This window comes from Piliocolobus tephrosceles, chromosome Y (assembly GCF_002776525.5).
Source record: "Piliocolobus tephrosceles isolate RC106 chromosome Y, ASM277652v3, whole genome shotgun sequence".
Classification (NCBI taxonomy): domain Eukaryota; kingdom Metazoa; phylum Chordata; class Mammalia; order Primates; family Cercopithecidae; genus Piliocolobus; species Piliocolobus tephrosceles.
In genome coordinates, this window is record NC_045456.1 from 25,218,375 (window position 1) to 25,243,702 (window position 25,328).

The 25,328-nt window shown below is 35.8% G+C and overlaps 1 protein-coding gene across 6 annotated transcripts in view; it reads right to left on the bottom strand.

The window, feature by feature from the left end:
• Window positions 1–25,328, bottom strand: part of LOC111535634 (histone demethylase UTY) — a 227,888-nt gene that overhangs the window by 54,640 nt on the left and 147,920 nt on the right. For all 6 annotated transcript variants that reach the window (XM_026451718.2, XM_026451717.2, XM_026451716.2 and 3 more), the window contains 4 exons: window positions 19,965–20,094; window positions 18,024–18,129; window positions 16,991–17,196; window positions 72–136 (listed from right to left, as the gene is read on the bottom strand). In XM_026451718.2, the coding sequence (XP_026307503.1) occupies window positions 72–136; window positions 16,991–17,196; window positions 18,024–18,129; window positions 19,965–20,094 (507 nt within the window). The remainder of the gene's footprint in view (window positions 1–71; window positions 137–16,990; window positions 17,197–18,023; window positions 18,130–19,964; window positions 20,095–25,328) is intronic.

Genomic DNA, 25,328 nt, shown 5'->3' on the forward strand with positions numbered 1-25,328 from the left:
TAAAAAAAGAGAGAATATTAAATCCATGTATTTTAGACAGAAATGTTGAGTGGTTGCTAAAAGTTACTTACTTCTCTGAAGATGTGGATTCATTATCTGAATGATCTTTGTGTTGTGTTCTTTTCTCATTTTCTTCCTTCAGGTTAAGAAAAAAATATTCATACTTAGTATCCTCTAACAGGCTATCACTTCCATTATATAAATTATGAAAATACTCATCTACATGGGCAGTATTGACAATTTTTGAGAAATAAGTTTCTACAGGCACATTTCACAGAAAGTATCTTCTATAATCACATTACATTAAGTTACAGGAAAAGTCAAAGTCCAGCGCACGGTACTCAACCTCCTCCGTCATCTACAAAATTAACATGAAATTCAGTTATTATACTAATGTATAAGAAAAGCATGTAGTCATTCATATTTTACTTTGGAGCAAGGAATTTTCTAAATAGTAAATGAATTTCATTTAAAGTGATATCAAGAGAATATGACAGAATGAAAAATGAAAACAAGGACAACATGCAAAAACTTTCTAATTATATATTTAAAAAAAGATGTGAGAAAGCACCTTAATAAGACAGAATTCCTACCCCCGCCTTTTTTTTTTTTTTGAGCCAGAGCCTCACTCTGTTGCCTAGGGTGGAGTGCAGTGGCGTTATCTCAGCTCACTGCAACCTCTGCCTCCTGGGTTCAAGGAAGTCTCCTGCCTCAGCTTCCCTTCAATTCCCTTTTGCAATAAGTAAAAACCATTGTTTTGTTTTTCCCTGTAGACACTGTTTTATGAGAAAGAATCTGTAGACTCTTATACTTAGGCCAAGGACAAGATAATGAAGAACAACTTGAAGCTGAAAGTACTGAGGGGTGTAACTATGAAAGTTAATTATAAGTGCCAAGTAGCAAAGCAATGGTACATATTCTAAACTGGTAGAAATATGTTTCCATCCATATGCAAATATGTACAGAGTGAGCAATGTTAAGATCCTCTATTTCTGATTATAGTGTCATATTTAGTTACCCTGGTTTTCTCTGTGGGTGAATCACATTAACAAAGCTAAGAGCATATGGATGAAGTTCTTCACAGACTAAATTTTCAATGCAAAGAGTTCTATATACATAATAAAATATTTTCACATTTTTATTTAACATTTTTAATAAAAAAAATAAATGCCAAATATAAAAATGTTTTTCTCTTGAGAAATATTTCAAGAATATGCAACAAGAAAATGTTTCTCAGAGGACTGGAAATCCACATGTAAAAGAATGAATTTGGACCCCTACCTCATAATGTATAGAAAAATTAGCTTGAAATGAATGTGACTTAAATATGAGATACCATACAAAACTCATGCAAAAAAAAAATTAGTAAATCTGTATGACTAGGGGTTAAGTAATAATTTCTTAGTAATGACAAAAACAAATGAGATCCAAGAAATGCAAATAATTGAACTCCATCAAAATTAAAATTTTTGTGCTTCAAAGGACACTAACAAAAGAAGTGAAAAGACAACTCACAGAACAGAATAAAGTACTGACACATTTAACACTTGAGAAGGAATTTTTAAGAAGAATATACATGCAGATAATTTACAGTTTGATAATAAAATAGCCCAATTAAACAATGGGCAAAAGAAATAAACATGAATTTCTCCAAAGAAAATATAACTATTAACAATATGTTAATGAAAAGATGCTTATTACTTCAAAACCAATAGTATGGTTAGAATCAAAAGGAGATAGTACACAGGTATCAGAGAAGACAGATAAATGGGAAACTTATAAATTAAGAATAAAAATGTAGGCCAGGCACAGTGGCTCATGCTTGTAATCCCAGCACTTTGGGAGGCTGAGGTAGGTGGATCACTTGAGGCCAGGAATTCAAGACAAGCATGGTCAACATGATATAACCCTGTCTCTGCTAAAAATACAAAAAACAATTAGTCAGGCAAGATGTTGTGTGCCTAAAATCCCAGACACTTGGGAGGCTAAGCCAGAAGAATTGACTGAATCCAGGAAGCAGAGGCTGCAGTGAGCTGAATTATCACCATGCACTCCAGCCTAGACGACTTGAGTGAGAATAAAAAAAAAAAAAAAAAGTAAAATGTAAAATGATGCAGCCATTTGAAAATTAATCTGGCCATTGCTTAATAGAATAAACAATGAGGCCGGCTCTGGTGGCTTACACCTCTAATCTCAGCATTTTGGGAGGCCGAGCTGGATGGATGATTAGAAGTCAATAGTTTGAGACCAGCCTGGGCAATGTATTTCACATGGTGAAATACTAAAGAAGTGGTTTAGTGATACATGCTGTAAATGAATAGACCTTGAAAATCTTATGCTAAAAGATAAAAAAGAAACCAGTCACAAAAGAAAACACAACAATTAGCCAGGTGTGGTGGCGCACATTTGTAGTCCCAGCTACTCAGGAGGCTGAGGCAGGAAAATTGCTTGAATTCAGAAGTGGAGGTTACAGTGAGCCAAGATTGTGCCACTGCACTCCAGCCTGGGCAACAAAGCGAGACTGTCAATAAAAAACCAACAAAAAACCCCAAGAATAAACAATGAGTTATTATACCACATAATCTAGCACCTATACAAGGGAAATGAAGATACATGTTCCCATACAAATACTGTTTTTGAGTATTCATAATAGCATTACTCAGAATACCTATAAGGCAGAGCAGAAATAACCTAAATGTTCATAAACTGATGACAGAGTGCCTCCACCAAAAACAGTATATATCCAGACAATGTAATATTGTCACTAAAAGAGAAGTGGTTTAGTGATACATGCTGTAAATGAATAGACCTTGAAAATCTTATGCTAAAAGATAGAAAAGAAATCAGTCACAAAAGAAATTATATCATCCCATGCGCACACACACACACTCAACATCGGCAAATCTACACATACAGAAAGCAGACAGGTGGCTGCTTGAATTCTTGGAGCTGGGGGAAATGTGACTGTGGATGGATATGGATTTTCATCTGGGAATAAAAAAATACTTGTAAAATTTATTATGATAATGATAGCACACCTATGAAATACACTAAAAACCACTGAACTGTATACTTTATATGTGTAAATTGTATATTATGTGAATTGTCTTGATGAAGCAGTATAAAAAGAAATAAAGGACAGGTGACATGAGCCCAAATGGTGAATGAAGAAGCCCCAAGTCCTCACACTTCCTTATGTAAAAAAATGGAAAATTACCTAACATAATCTGATAAACAATCACAGATCTATAGTATCCAAGTAAACAACTTATAAAAAGCCACATTGAAATCAGTAGGAAATACTATGGTGTTTTTTACTTGTGTTTGCCTCACACTCCATCAAAGGCCTGGTACAGTGTTGCTATAAAAGAGGTATCAATTTTGTTCCTAATTTGTTCCCTCAAAAGAGAGACAGCAGAGAAAACCTCATCTGTAATATTCTAATTCATCTAGGGACTGTCTAAAATATTGGTCTCTGTTTTGCCTAATACTAATGCTTCTCAAAAACTTTTTAAAAATTTCATTTAGCATGCTATGAGCCTAGATTTATCCTGAGACCCTGGACAAAGGCACTGTAAGAATACAACAATATATCTTATAAATAGTAACACAACATTTCTAACAAAATATTAGTAAGATGAATTCAGAAATACATTATAACAAGTTTGTATGTAATGAACTAGTGGACTTTCCTCCTGAAATTCATGAATGATTAACAACATATTAAAATCAGTTAATTTAATATACATAAATAAAATGAAGAAAAAACTCATATGAATATCTAAACTGGTAAGAAATACAATTTCACAAAATTCAAGATGCTTATATATGATAAAAACATTCTACAAACTAGACACAAATGGAAAGGGCTTCAACATAATAAAGGCCATATATGAAAAACACATAACTTAACGTTGTACCTAGCAAGGACTGACAGCTTTTCTTCTAAGATCAAGACCAAGATAAGGATTTATGGTTTGTAAAAGTAAATATTGTTAACATGTCAATATTACCAAAAGTGATGCACAGATTCAATGGAACCTCTATTAAAATACCAACAACAACTTTTGCAAGATCAAAAAATTCATTTGGCTGGGCGTGGTGGCTCACGCCTGTAATCCCAGCACTTTGAGAGGTCAAGGCAGGCGGATCACGAGGTCAGGGCCATCCAGACCATCCTGGCTAACAGGTTGAAATCCCGTCTCTACTAAAAATACAAAAAAATTAGTCAGGTATGGTGGTACAGGCCTGATTATATGGCATGAACCTGGGAGGCGGAGTTTGCAGTGAGCCGAGATTGCACCACTGTGCTCCAGCCTGGGCAGCAGAGTGAGACTCCTTTCCCTGCCCCCAAACAAATTCACTTTTTTTTTTTTTGAGACGGAGTCTCGCTCTGTCCCCCAGGCTGGAGTACAGTGGCGCGATCTGGGCTCACTGCAAGCTGTGCCTCCCGGATTCACGCCATTCTCCTGCCTCAGCCTCCAGAGTAGCTGGGGCTACAGGCGCCCGCCCCCCCACCCCGCCACGCCCGCCTAATTTTTTGAATTTTTAGTAGAAACGGGGTTTCACCGTGTTAGCCAGGATGGTCTCGATCTCCTGACCTCGTGATCCACCCGTCTCAGCCTCCCAAAGTGCTGGGATGACAGACGTGAGCCACCGCGCCCGGCCACAAATTCATCTTAAGGAAGTTCAATAGAAAAATGATCTTGAAAAACACTACTTTACTTCACACCATACCATAAGGCTACATACAGTAACCGAAACAGCATGGTGCTGGTACAAAACAGACACACAGTCAGACCAATTGAGCAGAACAGAAAACACAGAAATAAAGCCATAGACCTACAACTATCTAATCTTTAAGAAGACCGATGAAAACAAGCAAGGTAGAAAGGATTCCCTATTCAACTAATGGTTCTGGGTGGAACAACCTGCTAGCCATAGACAGAAGAACAAAACTGGATCCTTACCTTCCACCATATACAAAAATTAACTCTAAGATGGACTAAAGATTTAAATGTAAGATGTCAAACTATAAAAAAAGAAAACAGAAAATACCCTTCTCACCACTGGTTTCGGCAAACAATTTTTAACTATATCTCTAAATAAAACTGCAACAAAAATGAAAATTGATTAAGTGGGACCCAATTAAGGCACAGAGCTTCAGCACAGCAAAATAAACAAAAACTATTAACAGAGTAAACAGACAAGCTATAAAATGGGATAAATTATTTGTGAACTATGCATCTGACAAAGGTCTAACATCCACAATCTATAAAGAACTTAACAAATCAACACAAAAAACAAATGACTCTATTAAAAAATAGACAAAGGATATGAAAAGGGTATGTCTACTTAAAAAAGGACATATAATTTGTTTTCTGCTAGGAGAAAATAAAACATACAATTGTCAGCCAAAAATAGGAAAAATGTGGCTGGGCATGGTGACTCACGTCTGTAATCGCAGCACTTTGGGAGGTTGAGGCAGCTGGGTCATCTGAGGTTGAGAGTTCGAGACCACCCAGGTCAACATGGAGAAACCCCGACTCTACTAAAAATGCAAAATTAGCCAGGTGTGGTAGTGCATGCCTGTAATCCCAGCTACTCAGGAGGCTGAGGCAGGAGAATCACTTGAACCTGGGAGGAGGTTGCAGTGAGCCAGAGATTGTGCAACTGCACTCCAGCCTGGGCAACAAGAATGAAACTCTGTCACCCGCAACAAAAAAGAGAGAGAGAAAAAAGGAAAATGTTTGATCATCACTAATTATCAGAGAATTGCAAGTCAAAACCACAATGAGATACTATCTCACATTAGTCAGAATGACAACTATTAAAAAACTCAAAAAAAAAAAAAAATAGCTGGTGAGGCTGTGAAGAAAAGAGAAGGATTATACATGGTTTATGGAACATAAATTAGCTACTGTGGAAAGCAGTTTGGAGAGTTCTCAAAGAACCTAAAATAGAGCTACCATTTGACCCAGTAAACTCATTACTGGGTATCTACCAAATAGAAAACAGCATTCTACAAAAATAGATACATGCACTCCTATGTTCATCATCACTGTGCTATTCACAACAGCAAATGTGGCAGGCCAGGTCTCATTAACAGCTGAATAGGCAGGCCTCCATCACAACTGTTTCAGCACTGACTGAGTGGTTAATTTAAGTATTAAAAGCTGAAAGAGTCAGTGCCCTCACATAAAGCCTGGAAGGTAACAAAAGTCCATCAAGAATTTTGCGGAGGCCTTTTCTGGGCCTTGAAGATAACAAAATAGCAAAGTCTTAACAGGATCCGCTTAGGATTAAACAAGTTCTTCCTGGGCATCTGAAGAAACTCCCCAGACTTCCACAAGTAAGTTTTACTGGTGTTCTAAAGAAACTCCCCAAACCTCCATGATTTAGCAGGAAACAGGATAAACCTACTCAGCACCTGGAGACATCTAGATTAATTTACTGAGGCTCCAGAGGAAGGTCTTCAAAACTCAGACCTCAGTTATAAATTAGAAGCTGTTAATCACTTACGAGTTTAGATTAATGCACACTACACACTGACATATAGCTTAGAAGGTATATAAGCTCTAGAATACTTTGTAATTTTGAGTTGGTATGGTAATATTTTCCTGGCTTTCTCCCTGTACCTGGTTACTTCAGAAATAAACACTCTTCTTTCCCAGTTCATCTGCATCTCATTATTGGGCCATGAGAATAAGTGGCACAATCATCAGTTTGGTCTGGGAACACAAAGACATGGAATCAACCTAGGTGCTCATCAATGTTGGATTGCATAAAGAAAATTGGTACATATAGACAATGGAACACTATGGAGTCAAAAAAAGAACAAAATGATGTCCTTTGCAGCAACATGGATGTAGCTGGTGACCATAATTCTAAGTGAATTAACTCAGAAACAGAAAACTAAGTTAATTGCACGTTCTCCCTTATAAGTGGGAGCTAAACACTGAGTACATATGTACATAAATGTGAGCTAGATGTGAAACGAAAGGAGGTGGAGCATGAGGTAAAAAACTATCTATTGTGGGGTACTATGTTCACTTTCTGGGAGTATTAAATCCAAGTGACAAACTTGCACATAAACCCTCTGTCTTTAAAACAGAAGTTGATATTTTAAAAATAAAGGGCTGGTTGCGGTGGCTCACGCCTGTAATCCCAGCACTGTGGGAGGATGAGGCAGGCAGATCACGAGGTCAGGAGATCAAGACCATCCTGGTTAACATGGTGAAACCCCGTCTCTACTAAAAATACAAAAAATTAGCTGGGTGTGGTAGAAGGTGCCTGTAGTCCCACCTAATCATGAGGCTGAGGCAGGAGAATGGCATGAACCCAGGAGGTGGAGCTTGCAGTGAGCTGAGGTCGCGCCACTGCACTCCAACCTTGACTCTGTCTCAAATAAAACAAAAAAATTTAAAAATAAATAAATAAGTAAATAAAAGAAAGAAAAATGAAGACTTCCTAATTTCAAAATTTACTGTACTACTATAGCAATCAAAATAGTGTAGTAGTAGCATAAAGAGACATACAGACCAATAAAAGAGAACACAGAATCAAGACAAAAACTCTTGCATGATTTCTGATGAGACTGCCAAGACCACTGAGCAGGAGAAACGTCAGTCTTCTGAATCAATGGGATTGGAAAAACTAGATACTAACACGCAAAAAACCAAAATTAGTTCTTTATCTTGGATCACATACAAACTTAACTTGAAATAGATCAGAGACTCAAACATAAGAGTTAAAACTATAAAATTGTGAGAACAAGTAAAAATGCTGTGATATGATATTCGGCAATGATTTCTTAAACTTCAAAAGAATGTGTCAACAAAGTAAATAAATTGGACTTCACAAAAATTAAAAAATTATCAAAGGACACTATTACCAAAACAGTAAAATTATAATAAACAAAATTTGAGAAAATACTTGTAAAATATTGTAAATCATTGCAAATACTTGTAAATTCTCTTGGCCATTGCCAATGGGAATTAACATGGTGCCAGCACTGCGCAAAACAATATAGTCTTCCTTTAAGAAGTTCAGCAAGTAATTACCACACAATCCAGCAGTTCTAGAGACAGAACATGTAATTTACATCAATTTTCAGAGCAGCAATACTCAACACAGTAACTCAAATGTGAATAAACAAAATGTAGTACATACTTAATGGAGTTACTGTTCAGTCATAAAAAACAGTAAAATTATGATGCTAAAAACATAGATGCACCTGGCCGAGAAAGCCAGACATGAAAGGACAAATACTGTATGATCCCACTTACATGAGCAACCCAGAATTTGTGAAATGTATTTTGAAAGAATGTGAAAAAGAGATGACTGGGCACAGTGGCTCACACCTGTAATCACAGCACTTTGGGACACCAAGGAAGGCAGATCACGTGAGGTCAAGAGCTCAAGACCAACCTGACAAACAGGGAGAAACCTGTCTCTACCAAAAATACAAAATTAGCTGGGTGTGGTGGCACATGTCTGTAACCCCAGCTACTCAGGAGGCTGAGGCAGGAGAATCGCTTGAACCCAGGAGGCGGAGATTGCAGTGAGCTGAGATCACATCACTGCACTCCAGTCTGGGCAACAAGAGCGAAACTCCATCTCAAAAACAAACAAACAACAAAAACAAAACAGATTATTAAGGAGTTGAGGAAGAAACGTAAAAGGAAAATATCTTATCATTAAGCTAACAGAAAAAGTCTAGCTTGGAACTGCTTAGGGCAAACTTGCCTCCCATTCTATTCAAAGTCACCCCACTGCTCACTGAAAGAAATGTGTATGTGATTGCCTACTTTGGAGAGGCTAATCAGGAACTCAAAAGAATACAACCATTTTTTTCTGTTATCTACCTATGGCCTGAAGGCCCCCTCCCCAGAAATGAGTTGTCCCTCATTTCCAGACCTAACCAATGGTTCATCTTACATATACTGACTGATGTTTCGTTTCTCCCTAAAATGTATAAAATCAAACTATACTCTCATCGCCCTGGGCATATGTCAACAGGACCTTCTGAGGCTGTGTCATGGGAGCGTGTCCTCAACCTTGGCAAAATAAAACTTTCTAAATTAAATAAACTGAGACCTCCTCTGAGATTTTCAGGGTTCACACAGAGGGATTTTCAGTGGAGGTGCCTCTGACCTTTGATGAATCTTCTATGAGTGCTTCTACCAGCTTGAGTTATCTTTAGGCACCACACCAACAAGACAATTTGCTGAGGCATTGGAAGAAGCCCCTCCAGAGAATCCCTGATCTCCCAAAATTTGTTCAAGATCTGAAGTTTATTTTGCTGGATCCAAAGTTTATTTTGCTGTACAACTCGTTTTTTTTTTTCTGAGTTTTACTTGCTTCTAACACAAGGAAGACATGCTTCCTGCTTCCATGATGATGATGGAAGGCAAGTAACAGTTTGTGCTCTCTTCCAACAAGGAAGATGAGTTTTAATTTTTTTTTTTTTTAACCTGCTTCTAGGATGGTATGGAGCAGTCATCAGCCTCAGACCCAGCCATAGGTAAGTAACTGAACTGTGGTTTGCTTTGGCCAAAGTTAAGATTAACAATCAGCTGATCTTAATTTCTCCTTACCAGTAGAGCACTCAGTAATCATATAAACTGTGGGATCATTTGTTTTGCATAAATGTTTTGTTGTTGTTGTTCGTTTCTGTTTTTCTTGTTGTTTCGGTCTTTTTCCCACTTGGGTTTGATCAACTTTATATGACTTGATCAAATCCAAAGGAAGTTCCAAATTATAGGGAAAAAGGCCTCTGAAGTGACTAAATTCCCACGAGACACAGAGAGAGAGTGAGAGAAAAAAAAAAAGAGATTGTGTGGTAGGGGAAGAAAACCAGCTAGCAAAAGGAAAAATAAAAAGAGGAGAAAGTCTATTGATTTTGGCTACTATAGGGCTTTACTGATATAACAGCCACCTTTTTGCAAGCCAGCCTAAAAAGACAGAGCTATTGCTGTATTTCTGAAATAGGAGCAGTTTATCCTATTTAAATATATGGTAATGAGATTTTAAAAGATTTTTTTTTGGACGGAATTTTGCTCTGTCACCCAGGCTGGATTGCAGTGGCACAGTTTCGGCTTACGACAGCCTCCACCTCCTGGTTTCAAGTGATTCTCCTGCCTCAGCCCCCGAGCTGACATTACAGGTGCCCGACACCATGCACGGCTAATTTTTATATTTTTAGTAGAGATGGGGTTTCGCCATGTTGGTCAGGCTGGTCTCGAACGATTGACCTCAGGTGATCCACCTGTCTTGTTCTCCCAAAGTGCTGGGATTATAGGTATGAGCCAGCACGCCCAGACACTTCCGTACTCTTAAAAAGAAGACAGTGGTACTAGTTTTTATAGTTACATCTTGAATTTAGTAAGACTGTCACAACTTCTAATCTTTTGGCTTCAGGCAGTATAGTCCATAGGTAGTAAGGCTTATTTTAGGAAAGAAATGTTACTTGGTTTCAAAGTTAAACTATAAACTAAGTTCCTCCACAGTTACTTTGGTCTAAGCACCAGGAATGAACAAGGACAGCCTGGAGGTTAGAAGCGAGATGGTGTTAATAGGTGAAATGTTTTTCTCTGTCAAAATGTAATTATAATTTTGCAACGGTGAGCTCAAAACTTTAAATAATTACAATTGTAGTTTTTATAAATAATCTAGTTAAGCAATTAAGTAAAAGTAATACGATAAATCCTTGTAGACAAACTTGTCAAAATTTAGAATCTTCAGTTAAATAATAGATGTATTATTATTTGTGTATTTTCCAATAAAAATATATTTGTAGGAAAATATCCATTCTAGAAAAAAGAGTGTCTATAAAAAGTGAACAATTTTTTGTCTAATTCAAAGCTTGGGTTATGTATAAAACAAAGTAAGCCAGGCACTATGGCTCACACCTGCAATCCCAGCACTTTGGGAGGCCGAGGCAGGTGGATCACCTGAGGTCAGGAGTTCAAGAACAGCCTGGCCAACATGGTGAAACTTGTCTCTACTAAAAATACAAAAATTAGTGGGGCATGGTAGTGTATGCCTGTAATCCCAGCTACTTGAGAAGCTGAGGCAGGAGAATCGCTTAAACCTGGAAGGCAAAGGTTGCAGTGAGCCAAGATCGTGCCACTGCACTCCAGCCTGGATAGCAGAGTGAAACTGTCTCAGATAATAATGATGATGATGATGATGATGATGATGATGCTGAAGCAGGAGAATGGCTTAAACCTGGAAGGCAAAGGTTGCAGTGAGCCAAGATCGTGCCACTGCACTCCAGCCTGGATAGCAGAGTGAAACTGTCTCAGATAATGATGATGATGATGATGATGATGATGATGATGATGATAGCAGAGTGAAACTGTCTCAGATAATAATGATGATGATGATGATGATAATAATAATAATGTAAAAGGAGTCAGCAAATGCAAGAGGTGAAAAGAAATTTTATAAAAATAAAGAGATTTTGTTTTGGTAAGAAAGCTTAAAGAGAAATAATTTCATGTGAGAAAGAACCTTGTATAGTAAATTTAGTCCTAAGTAAAACGAATTGGTTGTTTAAGAAAGAGGGATGTTCAGGACAAATCAGAAAGTCAAATACGTCGTGACCCATCTGCATAGGTCATAATAAGAGGATTTATTAAAAAAAGAAAAGCTTTCATATATTCAAGTTATCTATGATTAAAGGGAAATGACAATGGTCTTTCTAGAGGTTGGATTAGATGTAAAAAAAAAAATACACATTAAAGGATGATTGGTTTGTATAACAATGAAATTTTCATAAGGGGTTGATTTACTCTTAATAAATTATAAGAGATTTTAACCCAAAGTCCCCTTTTAAAAGGCAAAATTAGGCCAAGCGCAGTAGCTCACATCTATAATCACAGCACTGTGGGAGGGTGAGGCAGGCGGATCATGAGGTTAAGAGATCAAGACCATCCTGGTCACCATGATGAAGCCCCATCTCAGGCAAAAATATAAAAATTAGCTGGGCGTGGTGGTGCATGCCCGTAATCACAGCTACTGGAGAGGCTGAGGCAGGAAAATTGCTCGAACCTGGGAGGTAGAGGTTGCAGTGAGCTGAGATTATGCTACCACATTCCAGCCTGGTGACAGAGCAAGACTCCATCTCAAACACCACCACCACCACCAAAACCAACACCAACAACAAAGGCACATAATAGTAACACTCCCCTTCAATTCATTTTCAGCTCAGATAAGTTTTTCTTCAGAGGGTTTCTTCAGAGGGTTCCGTCTGATGGTAATAATGTATTCTTAAAGGTCTAAAGAAAATGTTTCTTTCCACAGAATATTCTGTGACAAGCACAGAGGTCGTTTCTTTTGCCTTTTGGTAACTGGCCTAACCAATTTTACATTTTATCAAAGTAATTCCTATACCATTATTATTAAGTTTGGTTTGCTTAGGAAAAACTGAGATTAGAAACAAATTTCTTTAAACTAAGGTTGTATGTCCTTGTATCTTGCCGTACATGCTTTTAAAGTCCTTGTGATACTGAGTTATAGGGCTTTGACTCTTGTCTAAAAACACTAGGTCCTGCTGAGTCTTAAACACTGAAGCCTCATCTTCAAGCCTGGTAAAAGATGCCAACCAAAATAAACTGCCTTCCTGAGAAACAGGTCCAGAAATTAAAGCTATTCAACTCCTCAAGGTCCAAGGACTACTGCAAAAGAGGTGAGTATGTGAGATTTTAAGGGACGATTTTGGTTCCTGTATAAATTAACCATTAATGTCAAAGACACACTGATATAAGACCAGCATATGTGTCCCTGTGTCAGATTAACAAGGGTTTTTTGAAGCATTAACCAATTCCTTAAGAAAGACTATAAAAGAGTATGGAAGTTATATCTTAATATCACTATGAAAATATATAGATTTCTATAAAATTTTATAGAAAATTTTACAAAATTTTGGATAACAAATTTAATTGGTTTCATGCTGTTTTTTATTAGGGCTTATTGTTTGGAAAGTTAAGTATCCTCAATAATGAAGGTTTTCACCTTCTTTTTTAAAAATTATTGAGTTATCACTCTGTTTAAATTAATGATTTATTTTACAATGACCTCTGATCCTATGATGTAATATCAAGGTGCTTTAAATCTTTAATATTTGACAAACTTCCTAATACCAAATGATAAATTCTGTCTTTTTCTAATTTAATTTGTCCTTTAAGATATTAATAGGTCCCCTAATGTCCAAAAATCACATATTTGGCTTATTTGGCATAAAAATTATATAGTAAGCATTGTCAAATATAAAAAGGTGATTGGCTTTCTTAGGGCTGCATTTGTATAAATCTGTTATGGCTGTGTGTTCCAAAATTATAGGAAACTCCTATAATTCTGTTATGTCTTAATGTACATGATTAGTAATAATTATAATAGTTATGTTAAATTATTTTGTGCCACAGAGGTAATAAATTTCCTAGTCAATTGTGTGTTTGACTATGATTGCTCTAAAACTTTTAGTCATCCACAGACAATTGTTGTCTTTATTTGGTCCTCTTTAGAAGGTGGTTTCCCAATCAGCTATAAACTCTTAACAGGTGCTCTTGAATGCAAGTTTCTGATAACTATGAGACTGTGACATGAGAATACAGAAAAAACTGTCAGGACTCGCGGAGAGCTGAAAATAACAAGCAGAACAGGAATATCGAGCAGAATATTTGTGAATATGAAGCAGAACAGGAATTACCTGCATGGACTAAACTAACAGAATTTGAAGTAATATTTTAAACTTTTTGTTTAAAATATTGCTGATCCTTTGTTTTTCAGAGTCAAGAAAACTTTAAAGTCATTTAAAACTTTTAACAATTGAGTACTCTTATGAAGTAAATTTGCAGTATATTTCTATCTGATTTCTCCAGAATTTGAAAACTACTTGAAAGTATTCTTAGCAATTATAGCAATACAATTATTTGCATAAGTGAAATAAAAATGTTTTCGTTTGTAATAGGACACAATGGTAGAAGCTGGTTATTTTACCAATGCTTTGACTGAAATGGTGTACTTTCCTTTAAGGAGTCAAACTTGACTTATGGAGTCAATAAAATTCCCTTGGGGAATCTGGCCTCATACCTTTGTCTGCACAGTCCCTATATAGGGTTACTGTCCTGTGGTAAGTAAAGAATGTCATTTTCTAATAGGCCTAGGAACCCCAAATCAAAAGTAGAGGAATTCAAACAACTCATAGGTATTGATAGTAGAAATCGATGGCTGGGTTCAGCTTTAAAAAAGTGTTAGCTGAGACTACTTCTACGAAACAAAGTTCCATCAAAGCCAATTAAAAAAAGAAGCCCTGGCCTGATGTGGTGGCTCAAGCCTGTAATCCCAGCACTTTGGGAGGCCGAGACAGGCGGATCACGAGGTCAGGAGATCGAGACCATCCTGGCTAACCCGGTGAAACCCCATCTCTACTAAAAAATACAAAAAAACTAGCCGGGCGAGGTGGTGGGCGCCTGTAGTCTCAGCTACTTGGGAGACTGAGGCAGGAGAATGGCGTAAACCCAGCAGGCGGAGCTTGCAGTGAGCTGAGATCCAGCCACTGCACTCCAGCCTGGGCGACAGAGCGAGACTACGTCTCAAAAGAAAAAGAAGCCTATTGGAAAAACAACTATTCTTGCTGTACTTTATACAAATAATACGGCCGCGTTTAATAAAGAAAATACATCCTAAGTGGAGAAAGAAAAATTATGTTTCAAAAACAATAGTAAACCTGTGGCTAGAGTCTAGTATTGCCAAATATTTTTAACTAATAGGAATAAACCATCCTAGCTATGAAAGATCAGACAAAACCTGACAGCAGAGACTCATTTTCTTCTCAAATGCTTTCTCCAAGAGATTTTTTTTTTTTTTAATGGGGAAAATGTGAAGGGAGAATGTCTTGGGTACCTGAAATCACTATGCTAAAGGAAAAGGTCAAGCTGGGTACTGCTTAGGGCAAACCTGCCTTCATTCTATTTAAAGTCACCCCTCTATTTACTGAGTCAAATGTATATCTGATTGCCTCCTTTGGAGAGGTTTTAATCATAAACTCAAAAGAATACAACCATTTGTCTCTTACCTACCTGTGGCTGGGAAGACGCCTCCCTACTTTGAGTTGTCCCACCTTTCTGGACTGAACCAATGTTCATCTTACATGTGTTGATGTCTTATGTCTCCCCAAAATCTGTAAAATCAAACTTTGCTCTTACCTTGGGGACACATGTGCACATCCTCAACCTTGGCAGAATAAACTTTCTGAACTATCTGAGACCTGTCTCAGATTTTCATGGTTTATTAACTAATGATGCGTTATGTGTCATGGGGTCAGAGTTTCAGTTTGAGATGATAAAAAGGTGCTCGAGATGAATTGTGGTTTTGGCTGCACCAATAACATGAATACCCAATGCCACTGAATTTAACAAAAATTGTTAAATCATTACTTTCCTGTTTACCATATAACAAAAAATACGCTATTTTCACAGCAGAATCGGATTCCTGTGATATCAATGTGATGAAAATACAAAAGGGTCAAAATTTTAAACATCTTCTGGAGGTCAATGACACTAGCAAATTATAAATTTGAAACTTCCAACAACATATTTTTCAGCTATAAAACTTTAAGTTTCAAGGAACAGCTTTATAAAAACGTAACTTTTCTATATTCTTCCATCTGATATAGTAAACCGCAGTTCTATTTTATAATTTATTTATAATTTCATTTATTTTCTTTTTTTGAGATGAAGTCTTACTCTGTCAACCAGACTGGAATGAAGTGGCACAATCTCAATTCACTGGAAGCTCTATCTCTGGTTTCAAGTGATTCTCCTGTATCAGCCTCAAGAGCAGCCTGGAATACAGGCACCTGCCACCACTACATGGGGCTAATTTTTGTATTTTTGTAGAGATGGGATTTCACCGTGTTGGCCAGGCTGGTCTTGAACTCCTGACTGCAATTGATCCGCCTGCCTCAGCTTCCCAAACTGGTGGTTTTTACAGGCGTGAGCCCTTGTGCCTGGCCAAATTTGTAATTTAAAGGGGCCATTAAGAACAAACAATTCAAACAAATATTTGAGAAATACAATTGTGGTTGCATTGCTTAATTATTTTCTTAATTTTTTTTGAAAAAATTCAAAAACTCTTATTTCTAACAATTCTATTTTTCCTCATTTATTATTATATGTTTTACTAACCACTGTCCTGTTTAAGATTTTGTTTTTCAATTTTCCATGTATTTTTGACACATTTCTGTAAATTTCTTCTATAGCTTTTTTAGAGACTACAATTAATAGAGGAAGACTGCTAATGCTCCCAAAGGAAAATTATCCAGATAAAGTAAAATACGAACATCTTTTCACTGCTGAGTGAATATCTGAGCTGACCAGATAATTTTCTTCATATTAAGTATCATTCTGCAAACCCTAAGTAGGCTTAGTTTCTCATTAAAATATTCCAAAAATAAGGTAGATGTAAAACAGGAATTTTATTTCTCTATTAGCAATGTGTGTTTTATACACTGTAATTTTGCTTACATTTTTAAAAGTTTATCAGGCATGGTGGCTCACACCTGTAATCCCAGCACTTTGGGAGGCTGAGGTGAGTGGATCACCTGAGGTCAGGAGTTCAAGACTAGCCTGGCCAACATGGTGAAACCCTGTCTCTACACAAATACAAAAATTAGTCGGGCAATGAGGGCGGGTGCCTGTAATTCCAGCTACTTGGGAGGCTGAGGTGGGAGAATCACTTGAACCCAGGAGGTGTAGGCTGCAATGAGCTGAGATTGCTCTATTTCATTCCAGCCTGGGTGAGAGACAGCAAGACTCTGTCTCAAAAACAACAAAATAATAAAATAAAATAAAAATTTAATAATTTATGAGCTATAGCACTTTAAAAACAAACTGTTAACAGTATGCACTAGACAATAGTTATGAAAGTAATATGCACTATTAAAAAATAGTAAAAATTAAAAAAGGAAGAAAGAAAAACTTACTCTCAATGATTCCTGGAAGGAGGAAGCCTGGTATTGTGCATATTTAGCAATTGTAGTATGAGATCTATTACTTTCACAATGCCAGATTTTCTTTGTTCCAGTGGGATCCCAGTTTTCATCTGCTGGTTGCAGCAACTGTGTCCTCACTTCTACCATATGTTCATTGTTAGCTTCTACCAAAGTTTTGGTAGAGAAAAGTCCAAGATCTTTACAAATAATAAGTTTCATTAATCAGTAAAGCTGTATTCAGTTCAATTAAAATGTCAAAGTACTTTAAAAAACTTATTTAATAAAGTTCCATCAGTTTCCCTTAAGAGGGCTCCAAGTCATTTGGTATCAGAGTTACACAGCACGTGTTTGAAGCTGTGGCTATAACCATCATGTCAGGGTGTAGAGGGTTGCAGCATTTATAAACATAATCCAATTTTACTTATATTTAATACTCAGAACTTCTTCAACTATGTAACCTAAATATTGTATGTTGGATAATGATACCAAATTTAAATCTAAAGTAAAAATCCACCACAATGATAATAAATTTATTGCTAGAGTCTAGTATTGCTGAATATTTTTCATAATAGGAATAAACCATCCTAGCCATGAAAGATCAGACAAAATCCCACACTGGAGACTATTTTCTTCTCAAGTGCTTTCTCCAAAAGATTTTTTCTTTTTTTAAACGGGGGAAATGTAAAAGGAAAATATTTTGGGTACCTGAAATCACTATGTTAAAGGTAAAGGTCAAGCTGGGTACTGCTTAGGGCAAACCTGCCTCCATTCTATCCAAAGTCACCCCTCTATTTACTGAGCTAAATGTGTATCTGTTATTATCTGTATATGATATCTGCATAATCACTTGCATCAGTGCTAAAGATGCTTGTTCATGCATGAGAGACAAAAAGTGAGAGAGAAAGAAAATAAACGCACATTAAAATAAAGACTCAGAATGATGGGGGAAAAAATCAGTGTTCTGTCAATGTTATAAAAATTTAAAGATAGTAAAACAAATATTCAATCTTGGTTTCAAGCTTACCTAATTTAAGAGCTCCAGCAAGGCCACGTATTACTGTAACAGGGTTTTTTGGATTTGTACAAAATTGATGTAATGGAGGAAAGAAAGCATCACGTTTATTTTCCAACTGTAAAAGCAAAATATTTTGTTAGTCTCAGACAAATGACAAAATATATCTCAGATTTGTGTTTTTAATAAAATGACTAAATACAATACTTGAAATTTGTGAGTTTTTTCCCATCAATCTGGCTATTTAAAATTTGCAGTGCATCCTAACCTTTGATACTGTGTTGCTACATATTATAGTACTGTATCATTTGTCTTTCAGGTTAAGTGTGGAGTAACAGCTAAAAAAAACCCTCTCTTTAAAAAATTACATTTGAAATTTGATTTGTTTTAAAACTGTTACCTATCTCTTATATCACAGTGATTCATAAAATTCTTTTAAATTATTTGAGCTGTTCAAAAGTATTTACCAAGCATATTTTTCGAGTTATCTTCTATTGCTTCTTAAATGAGACAACAGGTAGAAGTGACATTTAAAGTTTAAAATCAAACTGTTTTAAAAACTATTATCAAAACTTTTAGAGAATTAAGAACCACAACAGGTAAACCTTAAATTTGTATTTGCTGCCTCAAAGTTTCAAAGGAAACGCTTATTTTAGTCTCTCTTTCATGACTCTTCTAATACCAATGTCAATAAATTTCAACTAGGTAAAAGATCAATACTGAACATCTGTCCAAAAAAAAAGCCAAAATCTCCAAAATCCTCTCTTACAGATTTGATCCAAGATCACTCTAATTACTGTCTCTTCGTGTTTTAGCTTCAGATTCTTTAACTTGTGAAGGAGAATGAAAAAGTTGGTGACATAAATTCTTCAGGAGGAAAAATACATAAAAGTTATTTTGATATAAGCCACATCAGCTTTCTTCTTCAAACACTTATGTTGCTAAACAGTAAAAGAGCCACTTAAATTCCAATGGAAATTTTATATCTACATGTATTTATGTCAAACTTTTAAATAACATGTACTCATAATCACTTTTATAACCTCAACCAGTTTTTATGAAGATAGAAAAAATCCCTTTATTAAGGAAATGTAACATTCAATAGGTATACGTAACTAGCAGTGCCAGAATTCAGATTTAGAACCGTGTTTACTAAAAGCTGACCCTGGAAAACAATTATCTTTTGCTGCTCTCATATAATTCCAGTCAATATTTGAGAAGACCTTAATTTTTCTAGACAAAATCTGTTTGCATACTCAGTGGTCAAGAACTTTTTCTGTCAAACGCCAGATAATAAATATTTTTGGCTTTACGGACAACCTAGTCTCTTTTGCAAACTCTGTCAATGTATTGAAAATGCAATCATAAAGATAGCAACTAAATAAATAAGCATGGTTATGTTCCAACAGAACTTTATTTTCTTTTTTTTTTTTTTTTTTTTTTGAGACGGAGTCTGGCTCTGTCGCCCAAGCTGGAGTGCAGTGGCCGGATCTCAGCTCACTGCAAGCTCCGCCTCCCGGGTTTACGCCATTCTCCTGCCTCAGCCTCCCGAGTAGCTGGGACTACAGGCGCCCGCCACCTCGCCCGGCTAGTTTTTTGTATTTTTTAGTAGAGACGGGGTTTCACCGTGTTAGCCAGGATGGTCTCGATCTCCTGACCTCGTGATCCGCCCGTCTCGGCCTCCCAAAGTGCTGGGATTACAGGTTTGAGCCACCGCGCCCGGCCCAGAACTTTATTTTCAAAAACAGGCTGGTAGGCAGCGTTTAGAGTAAGAGCACTCATTTGTTACGTGCCCTGAAATATAAACATGTTTTTCTGAAATATTAAAGCTGTGAGAGTAAAGTCTATGCTCCCTAAGGGAATCTGGCTTGATTTAACAAATACATCTATTTTCTAAAAGACACATTAGTTCAGACTCTTGATTTATTTATAAGTTACTCAATGGGGACTCACATAAATACTAGGTGTGGGTGGATTCAACTTGTCCTTTGGCAAGGGTGGGTATGGTGAAGTTGGTGGTCTTGGAGGTGGACATCTATCTAACAAAATGCAGCTATTAGACAAGCCATTTTTACCTAGATTCCTTTAAAAAAAAAAAAAAAGAAGAAATATATCAGTTATATATTTATGTTAAAAATACAAAAAGAGAAAATCTGAAATAAAAGTCAGGCATAAGGCATTCACAAAAATACAAATAGTGTAAGATATTCAGATCTATTAAATAAGAAATTGAGAACTATTAAATTTCAGCAGATCTTATAAAAGCTAAACAAAATATACTACACACAGAGTATATAAAATGTTGACAAAATTCCTCTTATTCATTTTCCAATTTGCTTTCTCATATGAAACATTAATATAAACTCAAATGTTTTCCCCAACATGTACCATGGTTAAATGTTCTCCATAAACTGGTAAAATACTTGATCAAGCAGTGATTTACATATCCTTAATATCATAGTATATCTCCTTTCTCATATCACATCTTAGTAATTATTTCTAGAATACCATTGTGAAAACTTTCAAATTCAGAAAGCTCATTAGTTTCATCCTCAAGACTTACTTTCTGTGGAATTAGCTAATACTCAATAAGACTCCATTTACCAAACTTTCAAATCTTATAATTTTAAGTGATGTGTGTAGTTGCTCTGTGTTGTCACATTGTGCATAATTATTACTTAACAGTATTTGGATTTTTTATTTAATGAAAGGTACAATATTTGTTAAATTATTGATATAAATTCTTAAAATATGGCAAAATTATTTCCATAATCCAATTCTTCTTTTAGTATGCAAATACAAGTGATTTCTTAAACCCTTAATATTTTAACAAATTCAGAAAACTGCTAAGCCTTTCAAATTATTCAAGCTGTCTCATCTAATTATTAAAATTATGAAATAATCAATGTATTAAAATATCAAAGGAAGGAGCTCTCAAAAATGTTAATATTTCAGACAAAAATATGAAAATTCTGTTTTGGAAAGTAAAAAATACATTAGTAACTGCATTTGTTTCAGAAGAAATTATGTTTTTATTTCAATATATAGAATAATAAAAGCTGAAGCAAAAGCTTGTTTTGCTTTATTTCCCTACACAGAAACAAACTTTCAAGTCATGCCTCTGTGGTTGGACTAATAAAAATGAAGCCCTGAAATGCAACATATACACTTTTAAGATGTCATAGTAAATAGCTACTAGAGCGTATAATCTTTTTTTTTTTTTTAAATACAGAATCTGGCCTTGTCCCCCAGGCTGGAGTGTAGTGGTGCAATCTCAGCTCACTGCAAGCTATGCCTCCTGGGTTCACCCATTCTTCTGCCTCAGCTTCCCAGCAGCTGGGACTACAAGTGCCCGCCACCACGCCCGGCTAATTTTTTGTATTTTTAGTAAAGATGGAGTTTCACTGTGTTAGCCAGGATGGTCTTCATCTCCTGACCTTGTGATCTGCCTGCCTCGGCCTCCCAAGGTGCTGGGATTACAGGAGTGAGCCACCGCACTAGGCTGTATAACCTTTTTAAACAATTAAAAAGGTCTTAATGCATTTTTAAGTTACGAATTTGGTTAGAAATTTGACTTATCTATTTTTTAAATCAAAAATGTGCAAATATCTATTAAACATTTACATTTAACTACCTATTACATTCTAAAGTAGTTACTAGATTTCAGTTTCTCTCCACAAAGCATAGTAACCCATAGGTTTAGTTACAGATGATACATGTTAAGCTTTTAAACTTAAATACAGAATTGAACCTAATTTATAAACTCCTTATAACTTCTGTTTTAAATAAATAGAATATACTTGGTGAAGAGACAATTCAATTCTCACTATACCAGTACTTAATTGTACTAAATTTGGTGAAGTATTTAATTGTACTAGAAATTTCTTTACGTTAATTTATTGTAGTATCAAAAATTAGCCGAGACGGGCGGATCACGAGGTCAGGAGATCGAGACCATCCCGTCTCTACTAAAAATACAAAAAAAAAAGCTAGCCGGGCGAGGTGGCGGGCGCCTGTAGTCCCAGCTACTCCGGAGGCTGAGGCAGGAGAATGGTGTAAACCCGGGAGGCGGAGCTTGCAGTGAGCTGAGATCTGGCCACTGCACTCCAGCTCGGGCGACAGAGCGAGACTCCGTCTCAAAAAAAAAAAAAAAAAAAAAAAAGAGACTAGGCAGGGTGCTGTGGCTCATGCCTGTAATCATAGCACTTTGGGAGGCCGAGGTGGGCAGATGACCTGAGGTTGGCAGTTTGGGACCAGCCTGACCACCATGTAGAAACCCTGTCTCTACTAAAAATACAAAATTAGCTCTACGTGGTGGCAGGGGCCTGTAATCCCGGCTACATGGGAGGCTACATGTAGCTAGATGGGAGGCTGAGGCGGTAAAATAGCTTGAACCTGGGAGGCAGAGGTTGTAGTGAGCCAAGATAGTGCCACTGCACCCCAGCCTGGGTGACAAGAGTGAAACTCCATCTGAAAAACAAAATAAAACAAACAACAAAAACAACAACAAAACAATTAGACTAATAACTTGGGACTGACTGTAGAATTCTGTCTTTGTAATTTCTACAGTGTATAAAAGAAAAAAAGTGGATACATGGGAAGCTAAAGCATTGGAAAATGCAGATATACTGGCATCTGAAGAAAGAATAAGATGAGGCATGAGCAAAGGAGCCATGATTCAATCACTTGAATGCTGAAATCAAAATTTAAATTGTGAAAGAAGCACAATGCTTTCCTGATTAACAATAACGGACTAGGAATATACAAATAAGAAGACTATCAGAATAAATGATACAATAAATCATATCTAACAATTCCTTGATATATTTCTATCAATTATTAGAGTTAAATCACAAGCTTTAGGAAGCTTCTTAAAGGAAATAATAGAGATGTTTTTAAAAAGTAAATAGTATATCTTTTACTTAACAGGTATACAATCTGACCCTAATGCAAAGAGATAGGTCTTTTTACATAGTTACATTTATGGAATAATCCTACAGACAACAGAAATAGACTATCTTCTGAATGTATGTATGAAGAATACAAAATTCTTCAAAAGAAATTATGAAACTTTAAGTTCATAACGGGAATGAAACAAAGTTGAAGAAAAAGCAGGTGTTGGAAAGACTGAAGAGTTTATCTTACTCTGAAACCTTCTTGCTAACCCTTAGTTACTTATTGAAGACACTCATCATTATATAATATTAAAAATGGCTTTTTGAAAATAACCTAATTAAGTTTACTTTCAAGTTCACCCATATAAAGGATAAAATGAGATTCTCTCCAAACACCTCATAAGAATTTATCTTTCCTTATAAGCCTGCTTAATCAGAGAAATTAACTCTCTTAATCCCATATTACTTAATTTGAATCTCAGTTTTCTCTCCAGAACAGATGCTACTATCAACTGACTGAATTGGTGCCTACATAGAAACTATCATTTCTCATTCTGGCTCTTTCTCTACAACTCAGAATAATTTCATTCCCAACTTTTGAATCCATCCATTTATTCTCTTTCTTTCTGCGACTGTTTCCTTTGCTTTCTTAATTTCTCTCCTCTTTTCTTTTTGGTACGTTATCTTCAATAGCAAATTGGAACCTACATTTATTGGAATAGTCTTGCAGCCACAGATACAATATTTTAAAAATACACTATTTATAGCTTTTAAAAATAAAATTATTCATTTCTGGTAAGGTAAAGTCCTTTTACCATGTCTAACCCAAAAATAATTCTTTCAGAATGCATTTTATTATAAAGTGATTGTTTATATACACCTCAAAATGAGATAGATTAAAATCTATAGTCCATTAATATAAAATATAAAATTTATTTAATTATTTTGCAAAAAAAATATTATCACTACTACATTACTGCTCCCCAAGGTTGTTGTAACCATAAATTATAAAAAAGCAAAAAATTTTGATTTCATCTTAGTAGCTGATCAGTTAACATACATTTAATGGCTGACACACAATGGTTTCTAATAAAATAATCAAAATACCTGAGAGTCTAAACAACGTTTAGACACAGTCATAGAGAAGAAATATGTAACATCTTAACATCTCACGGTACCAGGAAAAGAGTTATATCATCATTTGACAAAAGATGTTTTCAGATTTGAAGTTTAAAAACTTTTTAATAAAATGACCAAAGTAGATTAAAAATAATGTTTAGATTGTCTAGTTATAGGGTATTTATTTTCTGTTAATTTGCATCTAATTTCAGAAAGCTCTTTTATGAATCTAATAAAACCAATATACTATTGTTACAATTTCCAAGTTTAGGTACTAAAAATACAGAAGGAATACAGAATGTGTTTTTTGGCATCAGAAGTGACTTTCACTTACATTTTATACTCTTCCATACAGAATATTTATGAGATGTAAGAAAACTTATTAAGATTTAATTTTATTGTGTTTAAAGTCTATGTCAGTTTGTTTTTGAGGTAGTACAAATGCTGTAAAACTGACCGTGACTGTACACATCTGATAATCTGCTAAAACCAAATGAACTATATACATTAAATGACCAAACCATATGGTATGTGAGTTATATCTCAATAAAGCTGTTTTTTAAAAAGGTAGACGAGGCTCTTTGGGGGCATCAATTTGTTGCCTTAATACCAAAGAAAGTGTTCCTGATTCTTTTTTGTGGGAATGGAATGAAAACCAATTTTTAAACAAACATGTGAACCCCTATTGATTAAAAGAGTAGCACTTGAATCCCTGAATAGACCAATAGCAGCCTCTGAAATTGAGGCAATAATTAATAGCCTACCAACCAAAAAAAGTCCAGAACCAGATGGATTTACAGCCGAAAATACCAGAGGTACAAGGAGGAGCTGGGACCATTCCTTCTGATACTATTCTAATCAATAGAAAAAGAGGGAATCCTCCCTAACTCATTTTACGAGGCCAACATCATCCTGATACCAAAGCCTGACAGAGATACAACAAAAAAAAGACAATTTTAGACCAATATCCCTAATGAACATCGATGTAAAAATCCTCAGTAAAATACTGGCAAACCGAATCCAGCAGCGCATCAAAAAGCTTATACACCATGATCAAGTGGGCTTCATCCCCGGGATGCAAGACTGGTTCAACATACACAAATCAATAAATGTAATCTAACATATAAACAGAACCGAAGACAAAAACCACATGACTATCTCAATAGATGCAGAAAAGGCCTTTGACAACATTCAACAGCCCTTCATGCTAAAAACTCTCAATAAATTCAGTATTGATGGAAACTATCTCAAAATAATAAGAGCTTTTTATGACAAACCCACAGCCAATATCATACTGAATGGG